We start from the raw sequence: 22,234 nt of genomic DNA, 5'->3' as shown, positions 1-22,234 counted from the left end.
TCTGTCTGCCCGCTCCTGCTCTCCACCTGAGCCTTCCCAGCCTTTCCCCAACAAATCTTGCACACTTTTAATTCTGTCTCTGCTTCCCCAACTGACGCAGCTTCTGAGGCCCCAGGCCCTTGAAACATGTGTGTGGAGGTTACTTCCATCTCTGCCTGTGGTAAAGGACTCCTAGGACATTCATGCCTGGCAGGGAAGGGCCTTGAGAGGGCAGCTGGCCCCATTCCTTCTGCAGAGCTGCGGCCGTTAGGAGGCCAGAGGGCCCCCCATGCCCCCAGTCCCCGAGTCCCCTTCAGGTGCTGGCAGTTGTTTGAATGGGTCAGAGAAATGGCTTCTCTTCTTGAAGATGCTGGGATGACGTACGGTCTGGGGGGGTGAGGGGTTCTCTGCTGGTTTCCCGTTTTCTGTCAGAATGTCAGGGATACAGTCAAGGAGTTTCCTCACAGGGGCAGGGGAGTACCCCCTCTGCCCGCCCCCCTACCCCCGGCTTCTTACTTCGGGACAGTTGGGGCACTGGGGTTTGATCTGCTGACCCCCTCCTGGGGTCTTTCTCTGTATCCATCATCGTGCTCCCTGCCAGGCTGGCCTCCCTGCTTTACATCCTCCCAGGAAAACACATATGGATGGTTTCCCCAGTGACAGGAGCCTCTGGGTAAGAGGAGGTGGGGACACCCTTACAAAAGGCTGGTAGGGTTGACCTGCCCCTGAGGGGTTGCGGTTCTTAGGCCGTGCTGAGCTGCAGTCTTCCTCCCAACCCCCTCCTTTTCTAGAAATGTGAGTTTCCACAGAGTTCCATGCTTGGGAGGAGGCGGAGCCCTGATGCGAACCCAGCACTTACTGGATGACCCGAGGGAAGGGACACACAGAGCTGTGGCTTCGCGTGGTTCTCGCATCTCTTCTCATCATCACGTTTGTTCTCCACTGAATGTTTCAAGATGAAGCTTTTGCAATCAGGGTCATCTGACCTTGGCTGTCGGAAGGGACGGAATTATGGCAACCTCTGGGGAGGGTGCCTCCTTCCACCTCCCTCCCTCGCGGTCCCCCGGATGGTTTTGTGGATGTAATACTGTAACAGAGCGAGGGAGGAGTCCCGGGGCCCGCGCCCGCCCCCCCCCCCCCCCAGGTGACTGAGCCCGAGGTCACCTTTCTACCCAACTCCTTGGTCACAGAACTCACTGCATCCTCGGAATCAAAAGTGTGGAGAGGCTTCCTCACTGCTGGGTGGCTTTCAGCATTTTTCCTGCAGTGGTGGGCACCAGCCCCTGGGGCCCATAGGCCTGGCAGGCCCCAAGGACTCTCTTCATTTTCCTGGTGTTATTCTTGGTTTAGGAACCCCAGCGAGCTCTCGAGCTTTTTGTAGATGCGTCCCACTTACTCTGAGAAGGCATTTGGACCCTATCCTGGGGCTCCATTTTGTTCCTTTGTGCCTCTCATCATTTTGCTTTTTAAAAATACATTTCTCTTCATTTCAGCTGAGTCATTTTCCTCCTCCTCCTTCTCTTCTTCTTGACACTCCCAGGAGCCGGAAGGAGCCCTGTCCCAAATCCTTGGCTCCACCAGGCCAGATCTTTTCCAAATGTCAAACTCTCAGGAGCCTTGGCACAGAGTGGAGCCGACTGGGTTCTGGCCCTGACTCTCTTCCCTCCCTCATCTCTGTCAGCCTCTGCTTTCCTTTCTCATTAGGGAGGTTTATTAACTGGCTTTTCTGCGGGTACCTTTGCCTTGAGGTTTGCAGACAGAGCCTGGCAGGAAGGCCCTGTGCTCCCTCGCATGGCCCTGCTGCTGTCTGGCCCAGCCCGCCCCTCAGAGCTCCCCTGGGCACTCGCCTCTGTCAGGAGGTGCAGCATCAGGGAGCTGCTTGGGGGCCACCCTCCCATCAAGAGAGGGGCCGGGCCTTGCTCCAGGGTCTTGGCCTAGGCGGCTTCGGACCCTCGTGTCTGCTTCAGGGAACGCTCCCACCACGCGGGACTGCCCCTGCCCCGCCCCCCGCCGGCACCGTGGCCCTGGCCACGAAAGGCTTTGTACCCGCCTCCCAGAACCGCTGAGACAGTGGAAAGGTTGGGCCGCTCGTCCCGTCTGTACTCTTGGCTGTAGGGGAGAAGCCTCCCAAAATGGCCGGGAGAAAGAGCACCCAGCCTTTGCGGGGCATTTCATGGGCTTCGAAGACTTTCCCATGTATTGTGACTCCGGTGCAGTTTCAGCTGTCTCGTCCTCACCGACCACTGTGAGGGAAGCTGGGTAGCTGTTCGTTTCCTTATGTTTGTAGCTGAGGAAACAGGCTTAGAAAGTTTAACAGATTTGCCAAAATCTCAGGGCCAGTCCTGATTTAGTTTTTCAGTTGTTATTAAAGAGAGAGAGAGAGGGAGGGAGAGGGAGATTGACCTAGTACAAGACAAGTAAGGGGCTGGATCACTAGTCCTGTCTGCGTCCCCTGATGCCAAAATTACAGGCTTCTCAGTGATTTTCAATTTTGATAGCCACTCACTGATTCTATGACATGTTGGGGCCTCTCACAAGGACAGAAGGGTATATTTGCTTTATTTTTTATTTATTTATTTAAATAAAAAAAATTTTTTTTAACGTTTATTTATTTTTGAGACAGAGAGAGACAGAACATGAACAGGGGAGGGGCAGAGAGAGAGGGAGACACAGAATCGGGAACAGGCTCCAGGCTCTGAGCAGTCAGCCCAGAGCCCGACGCGGGGCTCGAACCCACGGACCGCGAGATCGTGACCTGAGCTGAAGTCGGACACTCAACCGACTGAGCCACCCAGGCGCCCCCGTTTATTTATTTTTGAGACAGAGACAGAGCATGAACAGGGGAGGGGCAGAGAGAGAGGGAGACACAGAATCGGGAACAGGCTCCAGGCTCTGAGCCATCAGCCCAGAGCCCGACGCGGGGCTCGAACTCACGGACCGCAAGATCATGACCTGAGCCGAAGTCGGACGCTTCACCGACCGAGCCACCCAGGCGCCCCGGTATATTTGCTTTAGAAGTGAATTGAAATGGGTCTGATTTGACAGCTTGGCACTCTTCTAGACGTTCATTCATACATTCACTCTGTGCAATGGCTGGGCTGCTGGGGAGACACGAAACTGTGTGCAAGTGACATGGTCTCTTCCCTCATGGCATTGAGGTCCTGGGGTTGTTATGGTACCAAGGACGAAATCAAAATCCCAGTTTGGATTTGAAGAAGGTGCTGCAGGGTTCTCTAAGTTCACTTAGGGAAGCCAGTCTCCGTCTGTCACTCTGAGGGAGCCACACTGTGAGAGGTCTTGGGACCTGATCATTCTTCCTGTGCAGAGCCCTCTCTGGCACCCTCCGTCCTTTGCTGAGTGCCATTCCTGACTCTGGAGGGCCAGCAGGCGGCTGGTCCCCATCCTTGTTAGCATCGCACTTCTTTCCATGCATGGGGGCACTCCCCTTAACTGGAAGCACTATAAAAAGTCCTGAAAACTCTCTGCGGAAAAGTGGAACCAGCTGATTGTCGTCCACACCTTGTGAACAGTTGCCCTGCCTCTGAGAATTCCGTCGGGGGGACTGTTGCTTGTCCCTCACGCTTTTAGTTCACCTGGGCAGACCTGATGTTAAGCGCTGGCGAGGCGGACGCGCGCCCTCAAGAGCCACAGGGCTTGGGTTCTGTGGAGCAGACATCGGGGCTCATCCCGGTGGGGCCCGTTTCGTGCATAAGCTCAGGTTGGCTTTGTGGGTTTTTTTCCGTTCTCTTTGGGGAGTGACTTTTGGTGTGTGTGTTCTGAGCTGCTTATGCAAGCAGCAACGCATGACTCCTAGCCCAAGGCTTCTGTTGCTCTTTTCTTCTCTTCTCCGCCCACAAAAAATAATTTCACATGAAACCTGTTCTCTGGCCAAGGCTTGTCCCCTCCTCGGCAGGGGGCTCTCTTTTGTGTTGACTTTAGAACAAATTCAGATTTCTGTCTCCAGATTTTGGGGCGCGCAAGCTCCAGCTTCCTTTGGAAACTTTGCTTAAATACCAGCATACTTGGAAGCCCTTCTGCCTTCTTCCTCCCACAGTCTAATAATTCCTGAACTGATGGATGGGAGCAGTCCTGAGGGCTGGGGGGGGGGGTGGGGGGGAGCCAGCTGCCATTTTTGAACACGGTGTATTTCACCCACGTTTTCACACCCGGGGTGAGAAATTGGGAGTAAGACTGAGCAGAGCGAGCCCTCGGTGGGTTGGCAGGCCGACTCTAGAGCTCGCTGGCCTTGTGACGAGCTCCAGGCATATTAAGATGCCTTTGAGCCTCAGTTTCTCCATGCACAAAATGGGGTTCAGAAATAATGCCCATAAAGTGCGTGGGGGGCACACAATAGAAACTGCAGGTGTCACGAGGAGGGTGGTGATGATTTCCGGGGAGCCTGGCTTCTCAGATGGAGCTGGTGATTGGGTGGGTTTAGTGGAGAGAGTTCTAGCTGCATATTCAGAAAAGCCAGCCGCTCCCCAAAGCTCCCCTCAGCCGTGCCCGAGAGAGCCTTAAAAAAAACCAACCTATGTGCACAGAAAAGTGATGAGACTCCACGATTCTCCTGCTCTCCCTTATCTGAACCAAAATTTGAGTCTTTGCAGAGAGGAAAGGTGAGGGCAACAATTTTTCTTTCCGTTCTAAAGCAGAGCTCCTCAGAGGTGCTATAAATATAAGAGTATAATTATTCTTTCTCTAAGCCTTGTGTAAAATGGGCATACTAGTGATTGGTTTAAATTAAGAAGAAATCAAATGTGGAGGTTCTAAGCCCAAAGAAGGGGAAAGCAGGTGGGCTTAGAGTCACAGATCTGGGTTTGGGTGCAGACCCCCCCCCCTCCCCCCACTAGCCACATGGTGGGGCTTGGGACCAGCTGACCTTCCCCCAGCTCAGTTCCTGCGCCTGTAAAACGGGGGTGATACCCACTGCTTGTAGGACGGAGTCCGGAGGAGGTAACAGATGCAAAATGGCGCCCGGCACGTGGTCGGCACACCAGTGGCGTGTACCCTGGGGGGGGAACCAGGAACTCCAAGCTCTGCTCTGCTGTGGTGAGGCGGCAGTGAGCTTCCTTGCTGGTGCCAGGCCGCTGAGCTGTCCTGCCGGTGGCACTTGCCGCAAGCTCAGTGTGAAAGAAAGGGGAGATGCACAGGTGAGACCAGAGGAACTGGCGCCTCTAGGCAGGCTGCACGGAGTGCATCTTCCTCTTTGTCTTGGCGACTCAGGCAGCAGTTTGGACAGAGTGCCTCTAATGGAGGAGAAGCCCGGGCCGGTCACCTTCCCCTGGCCCCCCCCCCCCCCCCCCCCCCCCCGCCCCGTAAACGGAACACCCAGCATTTTAAACGGACTCAAAGGCTCACTTGCTCACAGCCTTCCCCCCACACACTGGATGTCCAAAGCGCTCTCAGACAGGAACACTTACTCAAGGGAAAGCCATTTATTTCAAATCTTTCTTTATTCATGATTGGAGAAAAATAATGCCATGTGACAGTGTACAGGTCCTGCTGCCTAAATCCGTAACAGAGATAGACGTTATGACTTAGCAAGCTCACGTGGTGCCAATTCTGAGATCAGATGAGGTTGTTCTTCCGTAGGAAATGGGCCCTGGTAGCATTGTTTTTCCATGTTGTTCTAGAAAAGCCTTTTGCTTGCTTCACGTTTAAGTTTCTCTCTTTGTGTGTGTGTCTAAGTATGACTACAGCTCTGGGCTGGTGTTTTCTATTTATTTGGTGTCAGGTGTCAGCATTTCGCGGTACTAGGGTGGTCCTCTCCTTTGAGAATAACAGGGCTATTTATTGATACAAAGGAGAGGTGTTCAGATCATCTTGTTAAGATGCAAAGCTCAAAATAAACACCGTATCTTTATTTGGAAATCCACATCCTTCCTTAAAGGAAGGCTCATGAGTAAATTTGTATGAAGTATGAAGCCCAAGCTGAGTGTCTATTTTTAATGACTTCTTTGCTTACATTTTAGATTGTACAAATGCCTCTGTCAACCCTTACAGGAATTTGGACTTTACTCAGTTTCGAGCAAAAGAACCTCAGCAATAAATACTACCGTATGCCTCGAAACATTACGAACCAGAACGAAAGGAGATCTACCTGACTTCTGAGAAGAAACAAACCAGTGGCAATGAAAAATATACAACCGAGATCAGTGAAGGGGTTTAAATGGACATAATAAGCAATTTGATGCCTGGGAGGAAAACACGGAGATAATAAATACAAATGACAAATATTTACAATGGAAGCAACAAACAGGACATCAGTAGGCGAACACATAAAACATTTACACTGAGGAAAATATAAAAGCGATGCCTTTCACACATCCAGCCCAGGAGCCGACGAACAAACGAACAGCTGACCCAGCAACGCGGGAGAATGTTATTGTTTCAGCCTTTGAGTGATGTAAGTGAAACAGTCAACGTGCTGCAGTGGCCCATGGCATGAGACAGCCATGGTTTACGCTCGGTTCCCATGGCAGAGCCTGACACATTGCTCCTCCTCCCCCCGCAGGCAGAGCTGGCTTCAGTGCACCATCTTTTCTGCTTCCTACAGCTCTAGCTCTTTCTAGGTGCTTCTCCCAGCATTTTGTCACCTTCCCCCACCCCCCCATACCCAAACGGTTTCTTTCCAACATGCACATGAAAGATTCGGGGAGATGACCTTCCAGCCGGAGGCTGGAACCAAGGAGATTGGATTTGGGGTATATAAATACTAGCTGGGTTGGGGTCAGGGCATTCCCTGGAACAAGTTATGTTAGAGTAGATAAATTTAGCTTCTCTATCTCTGGCCTCAGGTTGCTTTGAGGGAGAGCTATAAGCTGATATAAACGGAGGATGCTTCCTTTTTTGCCAACTCACTAGAACGGGGGTCAGAACACTCAGGCCCAAGAGCCAAATCCAGTTGGGCACCTGTTAAATATAATTTTACCGGAGTGGAGCCAAACCCCTTTGTTATGTGTTGTCTCTGTATGCCTGCTTTCATGCTATAATGGCAGAGTTGAGTCTTTGGGACAAGAAACCACATGACCCACCAAACTGAAAATAGTGTATTTACTATCTGGACTTTTACAGAAAGAGTTTGCTGACCGTTGCTCTAGAAGGAGCTGGCCCAGAACACCCGTCTATTCTTTGTAATACTGGCCTTCTATTTGAGTACTGGCTGCAAGAAAGGATAAGCTTTAATGTGATAACCCAGTGGGAAAGAAAGGGCCTATCTATGGAACATTTTGAACAATCACAAGAACCCCAGCGCTGACCCTTTATTATAATCCTCTCCCTCCTTGCCTTGGAATTTTACTTCTGTCCCTCCGCTCTTTCTTTTGTCCACTCGGACTCTTTTCTTCGTTGCTAAATTTCCAGTCCGGATCTGGAAAATCCTGTCTCTCAGTGCTTCCTGGCGGTCTCCTCCATTTATGTAAAAAAGCTCAGCATTTCTCGCTGGAAATCACAGTCATCTGGTTCTCTTCTCCCCCTTTCCATGCTCTAAACCCAGAAGCCACGTTTCCAACTTGGCCTAATGGCATCGGGTACAGGGCTTTATCGATCTTGGCTGAGGGTCAAGGAGAGGTAACAAAATGGTAAAGAAAATCTGTCAGATGTACTCCTCGTGTGTGCATTTTCCTCCGGGTGTGTGGTTTGCCCTAAGTGGCTAGAAGCCCACGCCAGGCAGTTAGATGTACAGGTACACCGTTCTTTGATTCCTTTTAAAATATCACTCAAAAGAAAAAAAAAATGCAGCCCCCAAAGATGGGCTGTATTTCTTTTTCCTTTGAGTTGGTTTTAATGACCCAGTTGCTTTGTTTGAAAGCCATTTATTTAGACGACAGGTATGTAGATGTAACTGGATAAATAAGTGAAATAGAGATTTGAAGCAGTGGTTAATATACAAACACACAGGGGCCACTCCCTCGGACATGGTCCCCCAGACAGAACAATGGCTCAGAACTTACACGTAGAACCCTTGCCCTCCCCGTCCCAAGCAGCTCTAAACCTCAAGGTCCCATGCAAGAAACGGAATTTCCGTTCGGCACCAAGCACCCACACGGCCCTGTCTCCTCTCCACCCTTCTGACTCCCAGCTCGATTTTTACATTCACCCCTGCATCCGAATCCAGCCGCCCTCTGCCAAGACAGCACCGGAAGATGCGGGCCGGGGCCCAGCACCAAGTGCGAGGTCTAGCTGGTGGGCCTGCCGACCCCTGCCCTTCCCTGGCCCACCTCCCCCACAGCAGAGCAAACCGCAGGCCGCCGCCCAGTGGCTCCACGGTTGGAAAGAAGACAAAGTTGCAAAGGAGGCTGCGAGGCACGCTCACTTCAGGATGTGCAAGTGTGGAACCCACCGGGCACAGCCGAGACCTCGCCGCTGCCCAGGCCGTCTCCGCCTCACCTGTTCGTTCCGCTAGCACACGCCTTCATCAAGTCCGCAATCCCCACCAAATCCTGCGTGTGACATCCCCCCTCTTTAATGGCAAATGTTCTGGAATGTCCATAGAGAAGAAAATGGACGGCATGGAGGAAAGATTTCCCGGCCAAGCCTTTCGTTTCACCTCCGGATATCGGAGTATTCAGACTGTTCCTCCTCCCACTCGCTGCTTCCAGAAGTTCCCTGGCCCCCGTGGCCGGCTGCTCTGCCCCGGGCATGAGCGTTTGGGTGGCTTTTGCTACCTCGCTCACCCTTGACACCTCGGCCCGTCTCCCGACTACTGGCTTCCGAGAGGTGGTGACCTGTGTCTCCGTGGTGGGCCCTAGAGAGCTTGGCTCTGTCCACCTGGAGCTGGCGCTCAGGGGGCACCGTGGGAGGCCTCTGGATGGCTGAGGTGCAGAAACTCAAGATGGAGCACAGGCTTCCCCAGTTCTGCTCACATTGAGCCTGAACGCTGTGGGTGATGGCCTCCTTCACCTCCTCCCCACAGGTCAGCAGTAGGTTCACCAGGTCCACGTAGGGTCTAGAGATTGAAAGCAGGAGAGAGAGAGAGAGAGAGAGAGAGAGAGAGACCGAGAATGGAACCAGTCCCGAATGGGCCACAGAGGGCAGCGGTGACACAGGCAAGAGAGATACAGCCAATGCCTGGCTTGGGTTTCATTTGGTGAAAATGCTTTCTGGAATGGCCTCCAGCGTTTATACATATCCTCTGGAGTGCTGGCCTCCAACTACCATTTACTAGGTGGCCATTACGTACCAGGCTCCACGCCAGGCATTGGAGAGAGAGAGGCTGGTGACAGGGCCTACCATCAGGAAAAGGGCCAGTGGCAATTTACAGGTGCTTACAATAAAAGGAAGAGCCTCTGGGGAAGGTGGGTGAGAATGCCAGGTAGGGCGGCTGTGTGAATGTTGAAAAGGAGCACAGGTCATGCTTAGGGTCTGCTTTTTAGCAGGAGGAGCAGTGAAGTGTCTTGGGGGCCAGTGGAATAATACTTAGGCAAATGGTGAAGGGTCTGAAATACCAAACCGAGGACTCTTTTTTGGCAGGGGAGGAGAAGCCATCAAAATTGGGGCTGGGGAGCTCCCCATCGCCCTCTTGCAGCATGGTGTCAGGTGGGGCCGGCTGGCTTTGCACTTGGTGCCACTCTCCTGGGTAAGCCTTAAGCCTTAAGTGAGACTCCCAAGAAGCCAATCTCCCATGTCTGTGTCTGCCCCTGGTTTAGGCTCATGATGAAGAAGGGTGTTTTTGGAAGGTACTGGATGCAATTCCATCTGTACCTGGAAGAGTCTGAGATCGGTGGAGAAGGGTGGGAGGCAGACGGCCACCCTGGGACCTTCCCTTTCCTGGTAGTAAAGGTTGAGGAAGGGGAGTGGCTATCCAAGCATCTCTACTCTTCTCACCTCGGCTTGCCTGGAACTCGAGGTGAGGGCTGGCTGCAAGGTGCCTGTGTGTTGGAATGAGCGCCAGCCGTCTGTGAGATAAACACACTCGGTTCTGGAGGGGAGAGCATTGCTCAGGCCATCCAGCTGCCCTGGGTTGCTCTTTAGGAAAAGTGCTGGAGGAAGAACGGCCGCATCATGCCAACATGGGGTGGGAGTTGTGTGCCGAAGGCGGACATGGTGTGTCTGCTTTTATGGGCTTATCTGGTAAGAGGCGGTCCCAGCAATGGGCTCTCATGGCCCACTCACTGAACCTTTCTTACACCTCACTGGCCTTTTAGAATCCCCGAGGCGGGTATGGAGTGTTTCATGTGGCTAACTAGCATTCTCAAGCAGTCCTTGGCTAGCAGTATTTCTGGGTATATCTGACCATGAGCATTGTGCAGCTCTGGGCCATCACCCAGGGCAGGAAAATCACTCTGGAACGGGAGATCATTTATAAGAAGGGGCAAGACTTTTTTTCCTCTGTGAGCCTGGGCCACCTGGGTGGCTGCATTTTAGCTCACATCATCTTTTCTTTGCAAGCTGACAGTTGCTGCTAGGCACGAAGAGCAGATTGTGTTTTAGGACTTGTGAAGTAGTTTACTGCCATTTTTATGAATTAGTCCTCAAGTTGTAGTTGATTGAACTGTCCTCATGTCATAGATGTAAAAATGGAGATGGCTGGTGGGGGGGGCGACGGGGGGAGAGGAGAAAGTAGTTTTTGGAAGCTTCTGGGCTGGGAAGGCCTAGAGCTGGGCTGAGAGCAGAGAAGAGGAATGTTCTGGCTGATAGAGATCAAGCTGCCTTTTAAGGCCTACTTGATGCCTTTGGAGTCAGAGAGTCTGTGCATGGCTGATGGACAGGGTGCTTAAACTCTCTAAGGCAGGCCCCTAACGGTGACAAGGACAGCGATAACACTCCTCGGGCTAACAGACGGGGGGGGGGGGGGCAACACAGAAGAAATGTTCAATGCATGTTTGTTTCCTTCCATCTTTTGACAACTAGCAACTGATTGCCTGAGGGAGCTCAAGGTCATGGAATGTATCTGCTACCACAGCATCAGGATTTTAGCACCTGATTGCACCTGCCACCCTCTGGGGCTGGATGAGCAAATTGTAGGGGCTGAGACTCTCTCTTTTTTGGGACTAGCCTAGCGCGCTCTCCGAGTTTCTTGCCCCAGGGTAAGGGGAGGGCTCTCTTGGGGATGTATAGGCTGCCTCCTGGCCTCCTTTGCCAGGGCAGTCTGCCTGCCAGATGAGCTCTCAGAACCCCAAGGCGGATCCGAGAAGGCTGGACTAGCCCACACTCTCTCCTGCCCTTGGCACCCTCTCCCGAGGAGAAAGCTGTGAGCCATGGGGAGGGGTGTGTGTTAATCTAAGCCGTGTTTCGAGCTGGCGTGGTGCCTTCTCAGGCTGCAAACTCAGCCCGTGTCTAATGACAAAGCCCAGCTTTCTGAACTGGGTGTCAGCAAGGCTAAAGGATTTTAAAAAATACTTGGAGGGGGATGTGCCCGGAGGCTGCCAGCACCCAGTGACAGGGCGTGTGGTAGCCAAGGCAGTTGATATGGAGAAAGTGGGGCGGGAAGGGGTGAGAGGAACAGAGGGAAGCAGAGAGCTTGAAGGGAGCCGCTTCAACCAAACATGAGTGTTTTGGGGTGGATGGGGGTTGGGTTGAGGAATGGGGGTGATGTGGATTCTGGAGTGACTGTGATTTCCTCTTCTCTAAAATGAAAAGCAAATTCAGTTCTCATTTTGTTATCTGTGACCAATGCCACACGTTCTTAAATGGTCTTCTTGATAATTGGGGACTGACAGGATCCTTTGTGCCCAAATCGGTTAAGATAGTTAAAGCACAACTCAGTCAATTCAGCCTGAAGTTCAAGTTGATGCAGTGCATAGTCATGGCTTCAGAAGGGCAGGTAGTGGGGGGGGGGGGGGGCTGTGGGGAGTTGGGGTTAGGTGAGACCCCCTTTTGGAGGTCCTGGCTTAGCAAGAGGGAAGAGGACTTGTGTGCAGGCACAGTGAGTGTTCTCAAAAGAGGCCCCGGGCTCACTTACAGGGTGAGCCACCTGCATTCCCAGAGTGGGCTGGGGTGGGGGGCTATGTGTTCATTCTAAATGACCAAGGAGTCCTTCGGAAGTAAAAATCTCATGCCCCCATAGGCTATATTTCCATGGAGGAGGCACCAGAAAAGCCACAGGGCTTTCCTTCTTCTTAAATTCTAGGGGGGAACAAAAAACAAAACAAAACAAAACAAAACACCAAAAAACAAACAAAAACCCCCTCCGAAACCTTCAGTTTTCCCAAAGAAGATTTTTCTCCAATCTTGAAAAAGGCAAAGTCTCCTTGCACTCCAGGAATATATTATTGACTTATAAACTAGTGCGCATCATCCATTCTTGAGGCCAAACAAACTATCTATAGTGGATGACAGTGGACTGAGGACAAAGGAGCTTCAGGACTCTCTCAGCCATGGGACATTTGCCTCTTCCAGAGGCAACTCGAAAGAAGGGAATTTCACAGTGCTCTCTTTGGGAAATGGGGTGTATTTGGGAAAAGGGAGAAACCTCTGCTACATCTGGGGGCCAGTGAGCCTTTAGCAGGTCTAATGGGGACAGAGAAGGTCAGGAGCAAGGAGGTTTGAGGTCTATTCCTGATAATCAGCTTTAGTCATATATATTGCCAGTTCCCAAGCTGGCAAGTAGGGATCAAACCTCAGAGCAGGATCTTTAATCTCTTAGTTTCCCTTTCCTCCTCTATTAAATGGGGATAGTAATCTCTATCTTCCAGCCCTGTTGGGAAAGGTGCATGAGACAGTCCAGGTAAAGTCCCTGGCCAGGGGCCTGGCCCACTCACAAAATGATAGCTATTATCATTATTGTTATTGTTGTAGAAGCTGTTGTTGCTTTGTTTCCTTACAGTATTTGGAAGAATGATAGACATTTTAGTGGACGTTAGTGTGACTAAGGAAAAGGCAGCATCATTTTGCTCCTGGCAAGAGCTGCCTGCAGAGATTCACGGCGAATCTTATAATTCGCAGCAGGGGTGTTGCAAGATACCTACAGCCTCATAACCTGATGGAAAGTGACGGGTGATGGTTGGCCTCTGTGACCCAAGTGGTGTGGGTCGGGTGGGGAGCAGTCTGCTTAGTGACATGGCTTGGGGAAGGCCATGGCACCAACGAAGGAGCAAGATTTCATAAAATTGTACAGATAGAGACCAGCGGTGCCCTAAGTTGCTGAGGCAGGAGCCATCGTAAGCCACCGTCCCATGCTTCATGTCAGGAGCAACTGTGTACCCATGCTTTATCACTTTGCAAAGTTTAGGATCCCATCGATGGGATATATGTGTGTGTGTGTGTGTGTGTGTGTGTGTGTGTGTGTGTATATATATATATATTTTAAGGACTAAGATGTCCTGGGGTTATTACTACATTGCAAGTCTTTAAATAGGTGAGCTCATATTTACCCACTCTGGCCTAAAGGTGTTTAGCTGGTAAGTTTTTGACATTGGTCTTGTGAAAGTTTCCTCTGGGAGGGCATTCATGTGCTAGGGAAGGTGAAATGGACCTTTGAAGGAAAGAGGGCTACGGAGGCAGGGGAAAAAAAAAAAAAAAAGCTATTGCTGTCAGCTTTTGGCATGTAAGATTGTGGAGCGGGACTGCCTGCCTTTGCCTCTCATTGTCTGTGTGACCTTCGCCTCAGTGAGTCCGTTTTCTCATCTATAAAATGGAGAGGAGAATGACGCCTAGCTCGCAGAACTTCTGTGAGGATCCAGGAAGAGGGGCGTGTGAACACCTGAGCACAATGCCTGGCACTCAGTAAACGGCCAACAACTGTTACGAGTGCTCAGGGGCACTTTCATGGCTACTTGGAGTATTCACAACTGTTGGGATCTGGGCTGAGGGGAAGGCGAAGCCATATTTCTGAATCCTACACATTTCATGCTTAGTAAAATGTTTTCTGTTGCTGTTGCTTATGTTTGTGAAGCCCATGGTGGAAAGTTCTTTCGCTTTTCCTGAAGGCCAGCAGGAAAGGGACTCCCAGGGGAGTCAGTGCAGCTTTCTGAGGTACAGCGCAACCTTTCCCGTCTGACGGGAGTTCGGCCTCCAGCAACAAGCCCCTTGGAACGCCTCTAACACCAGCCAGTGGAGCGGGCCCCTTCTCCCCATGGCCCCCGTGGGGGCGGCACTCACTCGTGCAGCAGCAAGTCCTTGAAGTGAATCATCTCCACCATGACTCGGGTGTTCTCCTGGGCGGCAGAGCACAGATCGTGTTTGAGGTAGCACTCCCGTTGTAACTGGAACACCATTTCCTTAATGGCTGGGCACTTCCGGCTTATGCAGCCGAATCTGTGCCGCAGAGCATGGGCCTTGCACTTCAAGGCCTCTTTGATAAATGACTTGCCCTGGGAACAGAGAGGACAGAGAAGACAGAGTGGGGCAGAAAAGACAAGTCCTCGTTATAAGCTTAGACGTCCGCCCTTCTTGGGCTTACACGGGGTCTTTGTGACAACTGAACCTTAAGGCCCTGCCTCCCGCTGACGTCCGCGCAGGTGACGGGCTGATGCTGCATCGGGAGGTATGTCTTGAGTGACACGATACCTCCGGCATTTGGCCAAGAAGGATGTCACCGGGAGACTTAACAAATCTGCCTCCTTCCTCCCCAGCTGCTCGCCTAGTTTCCCTTGTCCCGGGGCTGCCGTGGCCATCTGTCCTCAAGGCAGCTCAGTGTTGGCGGCTTGGTGGTAACCTTTCTGGAACACAAGGGGAGTTTGGCCAGATGCAAATCCAGAGCTCCCAGCAAGAGTTTTCCCCAAGTAGAAGGTGTCTGCTCATCCCAGTCTCACATCACTGCCTTTTCCTCCTGTTCCACGAATGACATCAAGATTGGGTGCTATCTGTGCCTCCTTTTCCTGTCTCAGCACCTCCCACCGCCCCCAACCCATACCCTTGTCTCCTCCTATCCTTTAAGGAGGAGCATTCTTTTCCTTTTTGAAAATGATTCGACTCCTTTAAACTGTTAGGATTATTGCCTCTAAAAGGCCCGCCTGGCACATTGCCTGGCAGCATCTGGAGTCTGAACTGCCCAACTGACAGCCCCTCCCCCACACTCCCTGCCTCTGAGTGGCTAAGGCAGCCAGGCATACATCTGGCCCACAGTTCTCTTTCCTGGCAACCCCATTAGATTGTTCTTATCCTAGAAAGGAGACAGCTGTTGGGGGTGTGGAGGCAAGCTGGGGCGTTAGGTCCCTTATCAACCTCTCAGGGCAGGGAGGCATTCTGGGATGCCTACCTAGGGATCCCCATTCCCCCATCACTATAGAAACAAGCTGTCGTTGGAGAGGTCACCCCTCTGTTTTTAGCCAGGCCTGAAAGTAACTGAGTTGAGAAAGTAAACGGGGTTAGGTTGGAAGCGGGAAGCCAGCCAGCATGTTTATTTCAGTTCTTCCTTTAGAAGCAACTGAAATGGCTACAGACAGTGGCTCATCACTGAAGAGCTACCTCCCTGAGGCCCCTTTTGCTCTGACTTTACAGTGGGAGCCAAATAGGATGGAGGGTAGGGTGTGCCGGTCTATGAAGTAGTTACATGCTGAGAACCAGCTTGAAAGGGATGCTCCACACTTGAGAACATTAACTCCTGTTGGTTGAGAGAAAAAGGAAGATTAATTTGTCTGAGGGCTGCGGCAATCTGTTTGGGTATTCTTCCCCAACATCCTGTGGGATTGCCCTTCGGTACACATCTTTCCTCCGGATTTCCTATTACGTTTCCTAATTCCAGTTAATCCAGAAGGGATCCTTTATTAGGGAGCCTCGAGGAGTTCAAACGTTCTACTCTTTCCTTCCCTGGCTTCTGTTTCCCCTCCTGCCACCCCACATCCTCTGTAGGGTAGGTTGCCAGGCCCGTCGCATCCCTTTCTGGTTCCCAGGCATTGCTTTGTCAGGCTCTCTACAGGATGTCAGTAGATGATGACTGGTGACATTCATAAATCACACCTAAACTGTTGGCCTCATCCAAACATTGTCTCCCACTCTCCAATGCAGTGGGAGAGGAAGTTGATGATAGAGAGCAACAGGGGTGGGGGGTGGGGAGCTTCAGAGTGCATACACGGGTTGGGGAGAACGTGAAGAAGGTGAGCCCAAGGCCATCTGCCACCTGAAATGTATCTGGATTGTCAGCACTGGGACCATAAGATGGCTTATTGGGTTCTTGCCCTACCCTGAGCAGCAATTAGGCTTTGTTTTCTACCCTGGGGGTTCTGGGGTAGCTGGATTGCATTAGGCCTTATTAGAGGACTCTGTAGACTAGAGCTCATTCAGGGTTTTCAGGTTAGGAGAGGAGGGTCTGCTACTTAGGAAGAATAAGTCTGTTATTCTGGAGGCCCCAAATTATCCATGTTGCCTGCTCACACACCCATTGGAGATGATGAGTTTCTACAAAGTTCGTGTCCCGTTTATTCTTTCTGAGAAGGTGAGAACAAGTCTTGGAATGTATAATTGGAGTCGCTGCCCTTCCCTCCCCGAACCTCCTGTTTCTAATGTGATGGGCCTTGCAGACCGAGTGCTGGGAGGCCAGACATAGTGCGTCCCCTTACAAGATGTTTATTATTTGTTGTGACTTTTGTGCTCTCTGTTAAGAATACTTAGATGATTGTTCAACTTGCTCTCCGTCCCGCTCTGCCTGTGTAGACACGGCTTAAGAGTGGAGAAGGGTTTCGCCACCCCCCCGACAGTTCAGGAGAGAAGAGTCCCATGAGTGGACTGGGGAGAGACTGGCATCCTGCTGTGCACCAAGAATGTCTCTTGCAAACGTTAAAACACACCACGAAGATCAGCCACGGAAATCTGTTCACAAGTCCTTCCAATGAACATTTCAATCATGTGATGCCAACCTAAAACATTTTGTGCTCTATGTGGTTTTTACCTGGGCATCAAATTTTCCAGCGTTGTGCAGAAAAGTCATGCAAATCCCATGTAAGCCTCGAATCTCACAAGAGTTGTTCTCGAAACATTCAAACACACCACACCCCACATCGCCAGCGTTGACCAAACAGTGCTGGATTTCCGCTAAAATGAGAATTACATACAAATGTATACAAAATTCTCAGCCGTGCTGGGGAATGCAGAGAGGTCGGCTGAAAGAAAAGTTAGTAATGACTAAAAGAAAATTTAAGAAGATAAAGTTAGAAATGACTATTTTGGGATCTAAAAAGCCAGGGCAAGAAAATTTCATCATTTAATCTACTTATGGAAATGTCACTACTTGTAAATACTGTATCTGTAAAAAATTAGCCAAACCTACGTTACAAAAATCACAATCAGAAGTTAGGTCTGAGCACTCCACTTTTCATCCTTTCCATCTTCTTAAAGTATTTGTGGAAATACTTAGTTTGAAAGCAGAAGATATTTCAGCTTCCTAAACCCACACACAAAAATAAGATTTTAAATGATTAGCTTGCTCTCTTCCTTCTGTACTTCATCAATGAAATACCCTTCTCTACTTGGAACTTGAAGCTGCTGCTGTTAAATCACAGCCATTTCCTTCCTGACCCCCAAATGCCAGCGTCCAAAGAGCAGTTTCAATTCAGCTTTATGATTCAACACCTAAAAATCAAAACAAAATTCCTATTAAGGCAGCGCCTCCAAACCATCAGCATTAAAAATACCAGGCTAGGGAAGCTGCGGTTGCGAGAAGGCTCAGGAATCGAGTCAGATGGGGGCTAGCCTGCAGAAACGCAAACGTCGCAGTTAGAGGCTCCTTTTAAATAGAGATCCGGTGTGAGATATCACTTAATCGCCTAGAATTCCCGCGACCGGGGAGTTTGCCGCCCTCCTTCGCAGAACGTGGCCCTAATTCATCTCTCCAAAAGGAGAGACTGAGGGAGTTAACTGTCAGGCTGCCGCACGTAAAAGCCTCTCTTCCGTCCCTCCCCCCTACCCAATTCACTGATTTAAGCCAACCACAAAATTACATCAGAAAAGTATATTTTGGAAGAAGGGCGGGGTCGGAGTAGATAATCCGCATTCAGATTAAATCTACCGAGAGAATGAGGGGCGTGTATTTGTTGAGGTCACCAACTACCGAGAATCACGTTCAGTTCTCAGGGAAAGCACCGGAGAGGGGGAAGGGTGGGCGCGGGTCCTAGGGTGAACCCCGCGCCGGCGGGGGGTGCGGGCGCTCGCGCGTGGAGGTGGGAGACTCCCGGATGATCCCACGCGCGGCCCCGGCGCGCCGGGCAGGAGCGCGCGGGGCTGCGATTCACTCGCTGCGGGCGTCCCTAATGGGCACTCGTGCATTCTTGCTCGTGCGGTGAGCGCACGCACGCTGTAGCTGGGTTTCAGGCCCCCACATAAAGGTGGGGGGGGGGGGCGGTGCGCCGAGCGAAGGAGCTGCAGGCAGATTTTCTTTCTCTCTCAGGAGCTGGGAAAAGGGCCAGCCCCGTGCCCTGCACGCCTGGCTCTGCTCGGCAGCATGCGGGTGAGCTGAGAGCCGGCTGAGCAGCGGCGGCGCACAGTTCGGGCCGTGTCACCATTTCTTCGCCTGCTGACCTGCCCTGGAGCGGGAGAAGGCGGCAGCACCTCAGAGGTACGCTTTGAGCCACCTCCCCTCACCCCTCCCCGGAAAGCATTGCCCCCAAGGGGAAAGTTCGCAATGTAATCGGTCTGGCCTACAAAGTTCTCGGGTGTCGGGCATCTTTTGAGGAGGGGGTGGGGGTGGGGAGTGGTCCCGTCGCGGCCAGCCGGCTCGGAAGAGTTCCCCGGGTGCGGGGCGCAGGCCGGCTCCGGGGACCCTCGGTGCCAACCGAGGGGCGGCCCGGATGGAACAGGGAGCTCTCGCCGGAACGGAGACTCCGGGGCCGGCAGTGGCCTGGTCAGATGCTGCCTCTTTTACCCTCGACCCCGGGGAGGACAGCAACAAGTCCTGCCCCAGCCATTTCATCACCCTGCCAGCACGTGCGGATTCCCGGCGCGCGGAGCCGGGCGCGGACCGAGTCTCGCCTCGCCTCGCGCTTTCCTTTGCATGTCCCGCGCCACCCCAAGAGTTTGCGCTGCCCTAGGTGGGCGCTCACTAACCAGCAAAGCGCCCGGGGTGCGCTGCGTGGGTGCGCGGTGTTGTCTCCCCGCAGCTCTCCGCCTCGGGGGCGCTCGCACTTACCTGTGTTCTGCAGGGACAGGCGGCCTTTCTGCTGGGAGCCCCTGTCTTGGGGACCCTCCGGCGGGTTGGTGGCGTCGGTCCCCCGCGCCGGGTCGAAGGTGGCCAATACCAAAGCCAGGGTCACGAACTGGCCCAGCCGCTCGGCACACATGGTTCTTGGTATAAACCTCCCTCCCGGAGACCTGGATTCTTTGTGCTCCCCTCCGCCTCTTCCTCCTCCTTGGCCGCTTCCCCTCCTCCTCCCACTCTTCCTCCTTGCTCGCCTTTTCCCTCCTCCTCGCGGCCGCGGCTCGGATAGAGGTTACCCAGCGCCCTCCCGTAGCTCTCTGGAGAGCATGTGACCAGGCCGTTAGCGGCGCCGCGAGTGCCCGGCAATGGCAGGGATGGTGCCTCAAATATCCCTGGAAGCTCTGGTGTCACTTGAATGAAGGAGTCGAGCAGGTGTTGTCCCAGCGGCTGGACCAATCCGAGACCCCGGCCCGTTTGACAACACGGCTGGGAGGCGGGGCCTGCGCCCAACTACTACAGGAGGAAGCGGAGCGCCGCTGGGAGCGCCCGACAAAGTTGCCGACCTGGCGGCGGCCACGCGTTTGCGTGCGTGTACGAGTGTGAGCGCGGCCGAAGATGCGTGCGCGTGTGCTGATGCTCCAGAGCTATGGCCGAAGGCACTTTAAAAAAATAAAAGTGAATCCCAGCTCCGATTGTAGCTAAAGAAGGGCGGGAGGCGACGATCTGCGCTGGGACAGCGTTCCCTGGCTCGCATCACACCCGCAGAGTGCTGGGAAAGTTTCCTTTCTGTCGTTTGGAATTGAGTGAGCTTCCCAACCCCGAGCCTTGACAGATTGGGAGTCTCCTGGGCACAGTGACGCTGGGGGCAAACTGAGCACATATGGGAATTCCTGTCTTTGTGACGCTTTGTATTAAGAAAAAAAAAAAAAAAAAAAACACCACCACAACTCTCAAACTCAGATAGGAGCAGAAGCACTAGATACAGGACTTGGCCTGAGCAGCTGGCCCATCTTCCCCCCTTCTTTTTGCTCCGATTTGGTGGGCCGTGCAACACCTAGGGTGCCAGTTCCTCGCCCCTCCCCCAATCCAGACGGATTCCGGGCCGGGCTGCAGGGATCCAGGTGACCGACTGGACTTGCATCATTTCCAGGCGGGTGGCTGTGAGGCCCAGGCAGCCCTGAGTCAGCCCTCCGCGGAGCATCGCTTGCCCTGGAGGTCGGAGCTTGAAAGGCAACTTTACGCGTCTCCAAACACACTCTTCCATTTTCGCCAAAGCGCTACTCGCCGCCCTGGTCCGGGTTCCTTTTACTCTCCAATCATCGATGTAAATGGTTAAAACAAAAACAAAAACAAACCCCCAAAACCAAACCCGGGGAAATTCTCTCCATCTCTTCTTTCCTGTTGGAGCTTCCTCCGCAAGCGCGGCCGGGGCTGCATCGCCCCGGCTGCTTTCTCCCCCGGCCCGCGGAAGCTGGGAGAAAGTTGGGCGCCGCTCGGAGCGCCTCTTCCCCCGCTGTGTGTGTACGTGTGCACGCTCACGTCTCCCCGGCGCCGGGGCCGGGGACAGGAACTGCTCTGGGCACCGTCAGTCCGACGGCGCAGCTCCGGGGGCTCGCGCGGCTGGGGGAGGGCGGGGACCCGAGCGCCGCGGCCGTGCGCCCCGCCGCACGCACTCACCCGGGTTGGCCCGCCCTCGCCCCTCCCCCGCCGTCCCCCCCCCCCCGCCTTCCGGAGAACAGGTGAGCTCGGGTACCAGCTCCCACCCCTCACCCCCACCCCGCTGCCCGCCCGCGCCCTCTGCGGTAATGCGCCGGGGAGGTTTCATCACCCACCGCCCGCGGCGACGCGGCCCAGGGTCTCCGCGGCGGGACGCACTGCGCGCCTCGTTGGGGCCGCCATGTGACACGGTTGGGGGAGGGGGTGCGGAGACGCGGGGGCCAGGTCGTCTCGCGGCCGCCGTAGGGCCTCCCGAGCTTCCTTCCAGGGTCCCGCCTGCACTGGGGCGTAGGGAATGCGGAGGCGGGAGGCCTGGGTGGCAGTCGCTGGCCGCAGCTGTCCGGCGCGTCGAGCGGCCCGGAGTCTGGAGTCTGAGAGGAGGGGGTGGGGAGGGCGCCTTCGGAGTGGGCAGTCCACCATCCCCGCCCGACTTTCAGAGCCCCAATAAATGGTCACTTTGAAGGTTTGAGTCTGCAGCCGTGACAAGAAACCGAACACTTATGCCCATGATTCCAATAGCAATTACTTTGTGCAGCCTCAGATCTTTTGTGGAAGGAGGTGGGGTCCAAGTGCATTAAAATGGGTGGTTCGCATTTCCCACCCTGCTTTTGTTTGCATAGTTAACTTAGCTTCCTTTATTAATTTATGAAAAACATTCTCCTGGAGATTCTTAAAAGACAGAACATAACAGACAGTGTCATTCCGGCCTCTTCAGGAACTCCAGAAGCCCCCGAATTTCCTGGGTAGGCTTTCCTTCCATGAAGCCTCTTTTGTAGGTGAGAACATGAGCAGTGTTGGCATTTAAAAAGGCGTCTGGTCTCTTGGTGCTTTGAGCAACAGAAACAGAAGAGGTCCAGGGGGCAGGAGCAAGCCCACCTTGGCTGGATGCAGACACTGTGAGTCTACTTGATAGAAGGCTCCCAGGGCACCTGGAAGAGTAGGGAGGCAGATGGCAGGTCTCCAGGCTCCTGCCTCCCCACTGCCTTTGGCTAGGCACTGCCTTGTGCCCCAGGGCCCAGGGGCTGCCCTCAGGGGACCTGCATAATTTAAGTAATCATTTGCTCCACTTTCACAGGAGACATTCCTGTCTCCCACCTGAGCCAACCGCCTCTTTAGAACTAAGTGGAAAGTAGTAGTTAGATTTTCAGGTGTTGCAAGGACAGGTACTCATTCTTAAACGTTTCATCTCCAGGCCACTTGGCTAGGGCCAAACATCCAGAGGAGAATGCCCATCCCATTCAGTCTCATCGGAGCTGAGAAAATTCTGCGGAACAAGTAGGCAGTTTGCTGGAACAACTACCCCGGGCCTATGGCCTGGGGTGAAAGCTGGGAGGGGAGACCAGACTGGTGACCTTGTTGTGACCACCCCCGCCTTCATTTTTTTTAGCTCTAGAACTCTGGCCTAGTTTGGCAGATTGTGGCTGATGAGAGTGGGGGTGGGGAGGGGACAGTAATGATTTTATTATTATAAAGCTAACATGAATTGAGAACAGACACGGCACCACACACTGAGTTTGTGGCTTTGGTGTC

The 22,234-nt window shown here is 53.0% G+C and overlaps 1 protein-coding gene across 1 annotated transcript; it reads right to left on the bottom strand.

Moving 5' to 3' along the window:
- Nucleotides 1-5,413: 5,413 nt before the first annotated feature.
- On the bottom strand, nt 5,414-19,505 carry STC2 (stanniocalcin 2). Its single transcript, XM_030327503.1, has 4 exons — nt 18,980-19,505; nt 16,748-16,890; nt 14,020-14,231; nt 5,414-8,926 (listed from the first exon to the last, which is right to left on the bottom strand). Exons 1-4 carry the CDS (start codon nt 19,128-19,130, stop codon nt 8,524-8,526), a joined length of 909 nt encoding a protein of 302 aa, XP_030183363.1. The 5' UTR covers nt 19,131-19,505; the 3' UTR covers nt 5,414-8,523.
- Nucleotides 19,506-22,234: the final 2,729 nt, after the last annotated feature.

The sequence above is a fragment of the Lynx canadensis genome, chromosome A1, assembly GCF_007474595.2.
Source record: "Lynx canadensis isolate LIC74 chromosome A1, mLynCan4.pri.v2, whole genome shotgun sequence".
Taxonomy (NCBI): Eukaryota; Metazoa; Chordata; class Mammalia; order Carnivora; family Felidae; genus Lynx; species Lynx canadensis.
This window is presented reverse-complemented; position numbering and strand designations above follow the sequence as displayed.

What these genes read in the sequence shown, in the direction of transcription:
- STC2 (XM_030327503.1), bottom strand. Translation starts at nt 19,130, where the DNA reads ATGTGTGCCGAGCGGCTGGGCCAGTTCGTGACCCTGGCTTTGGTATTG. An exon ending in CCTGTCCCTGCAGAACACAG is followed by an intron (nt 16,891 to 18,979) that starts GTAAGTGCGAGC and finishes TTCTCATTTTAG; the next exon opens with CGGAAATCCAGCACTGTTTG. An exon ending in CTGGAAAATTTGATGCCCAG is followed by an intron (nt 14,232 to 16,747) that starts GTAAAAACCACA and finishes CTCTGTTCCCAG; the next exon opens with GGCAAGTCATTTATCAAAGA.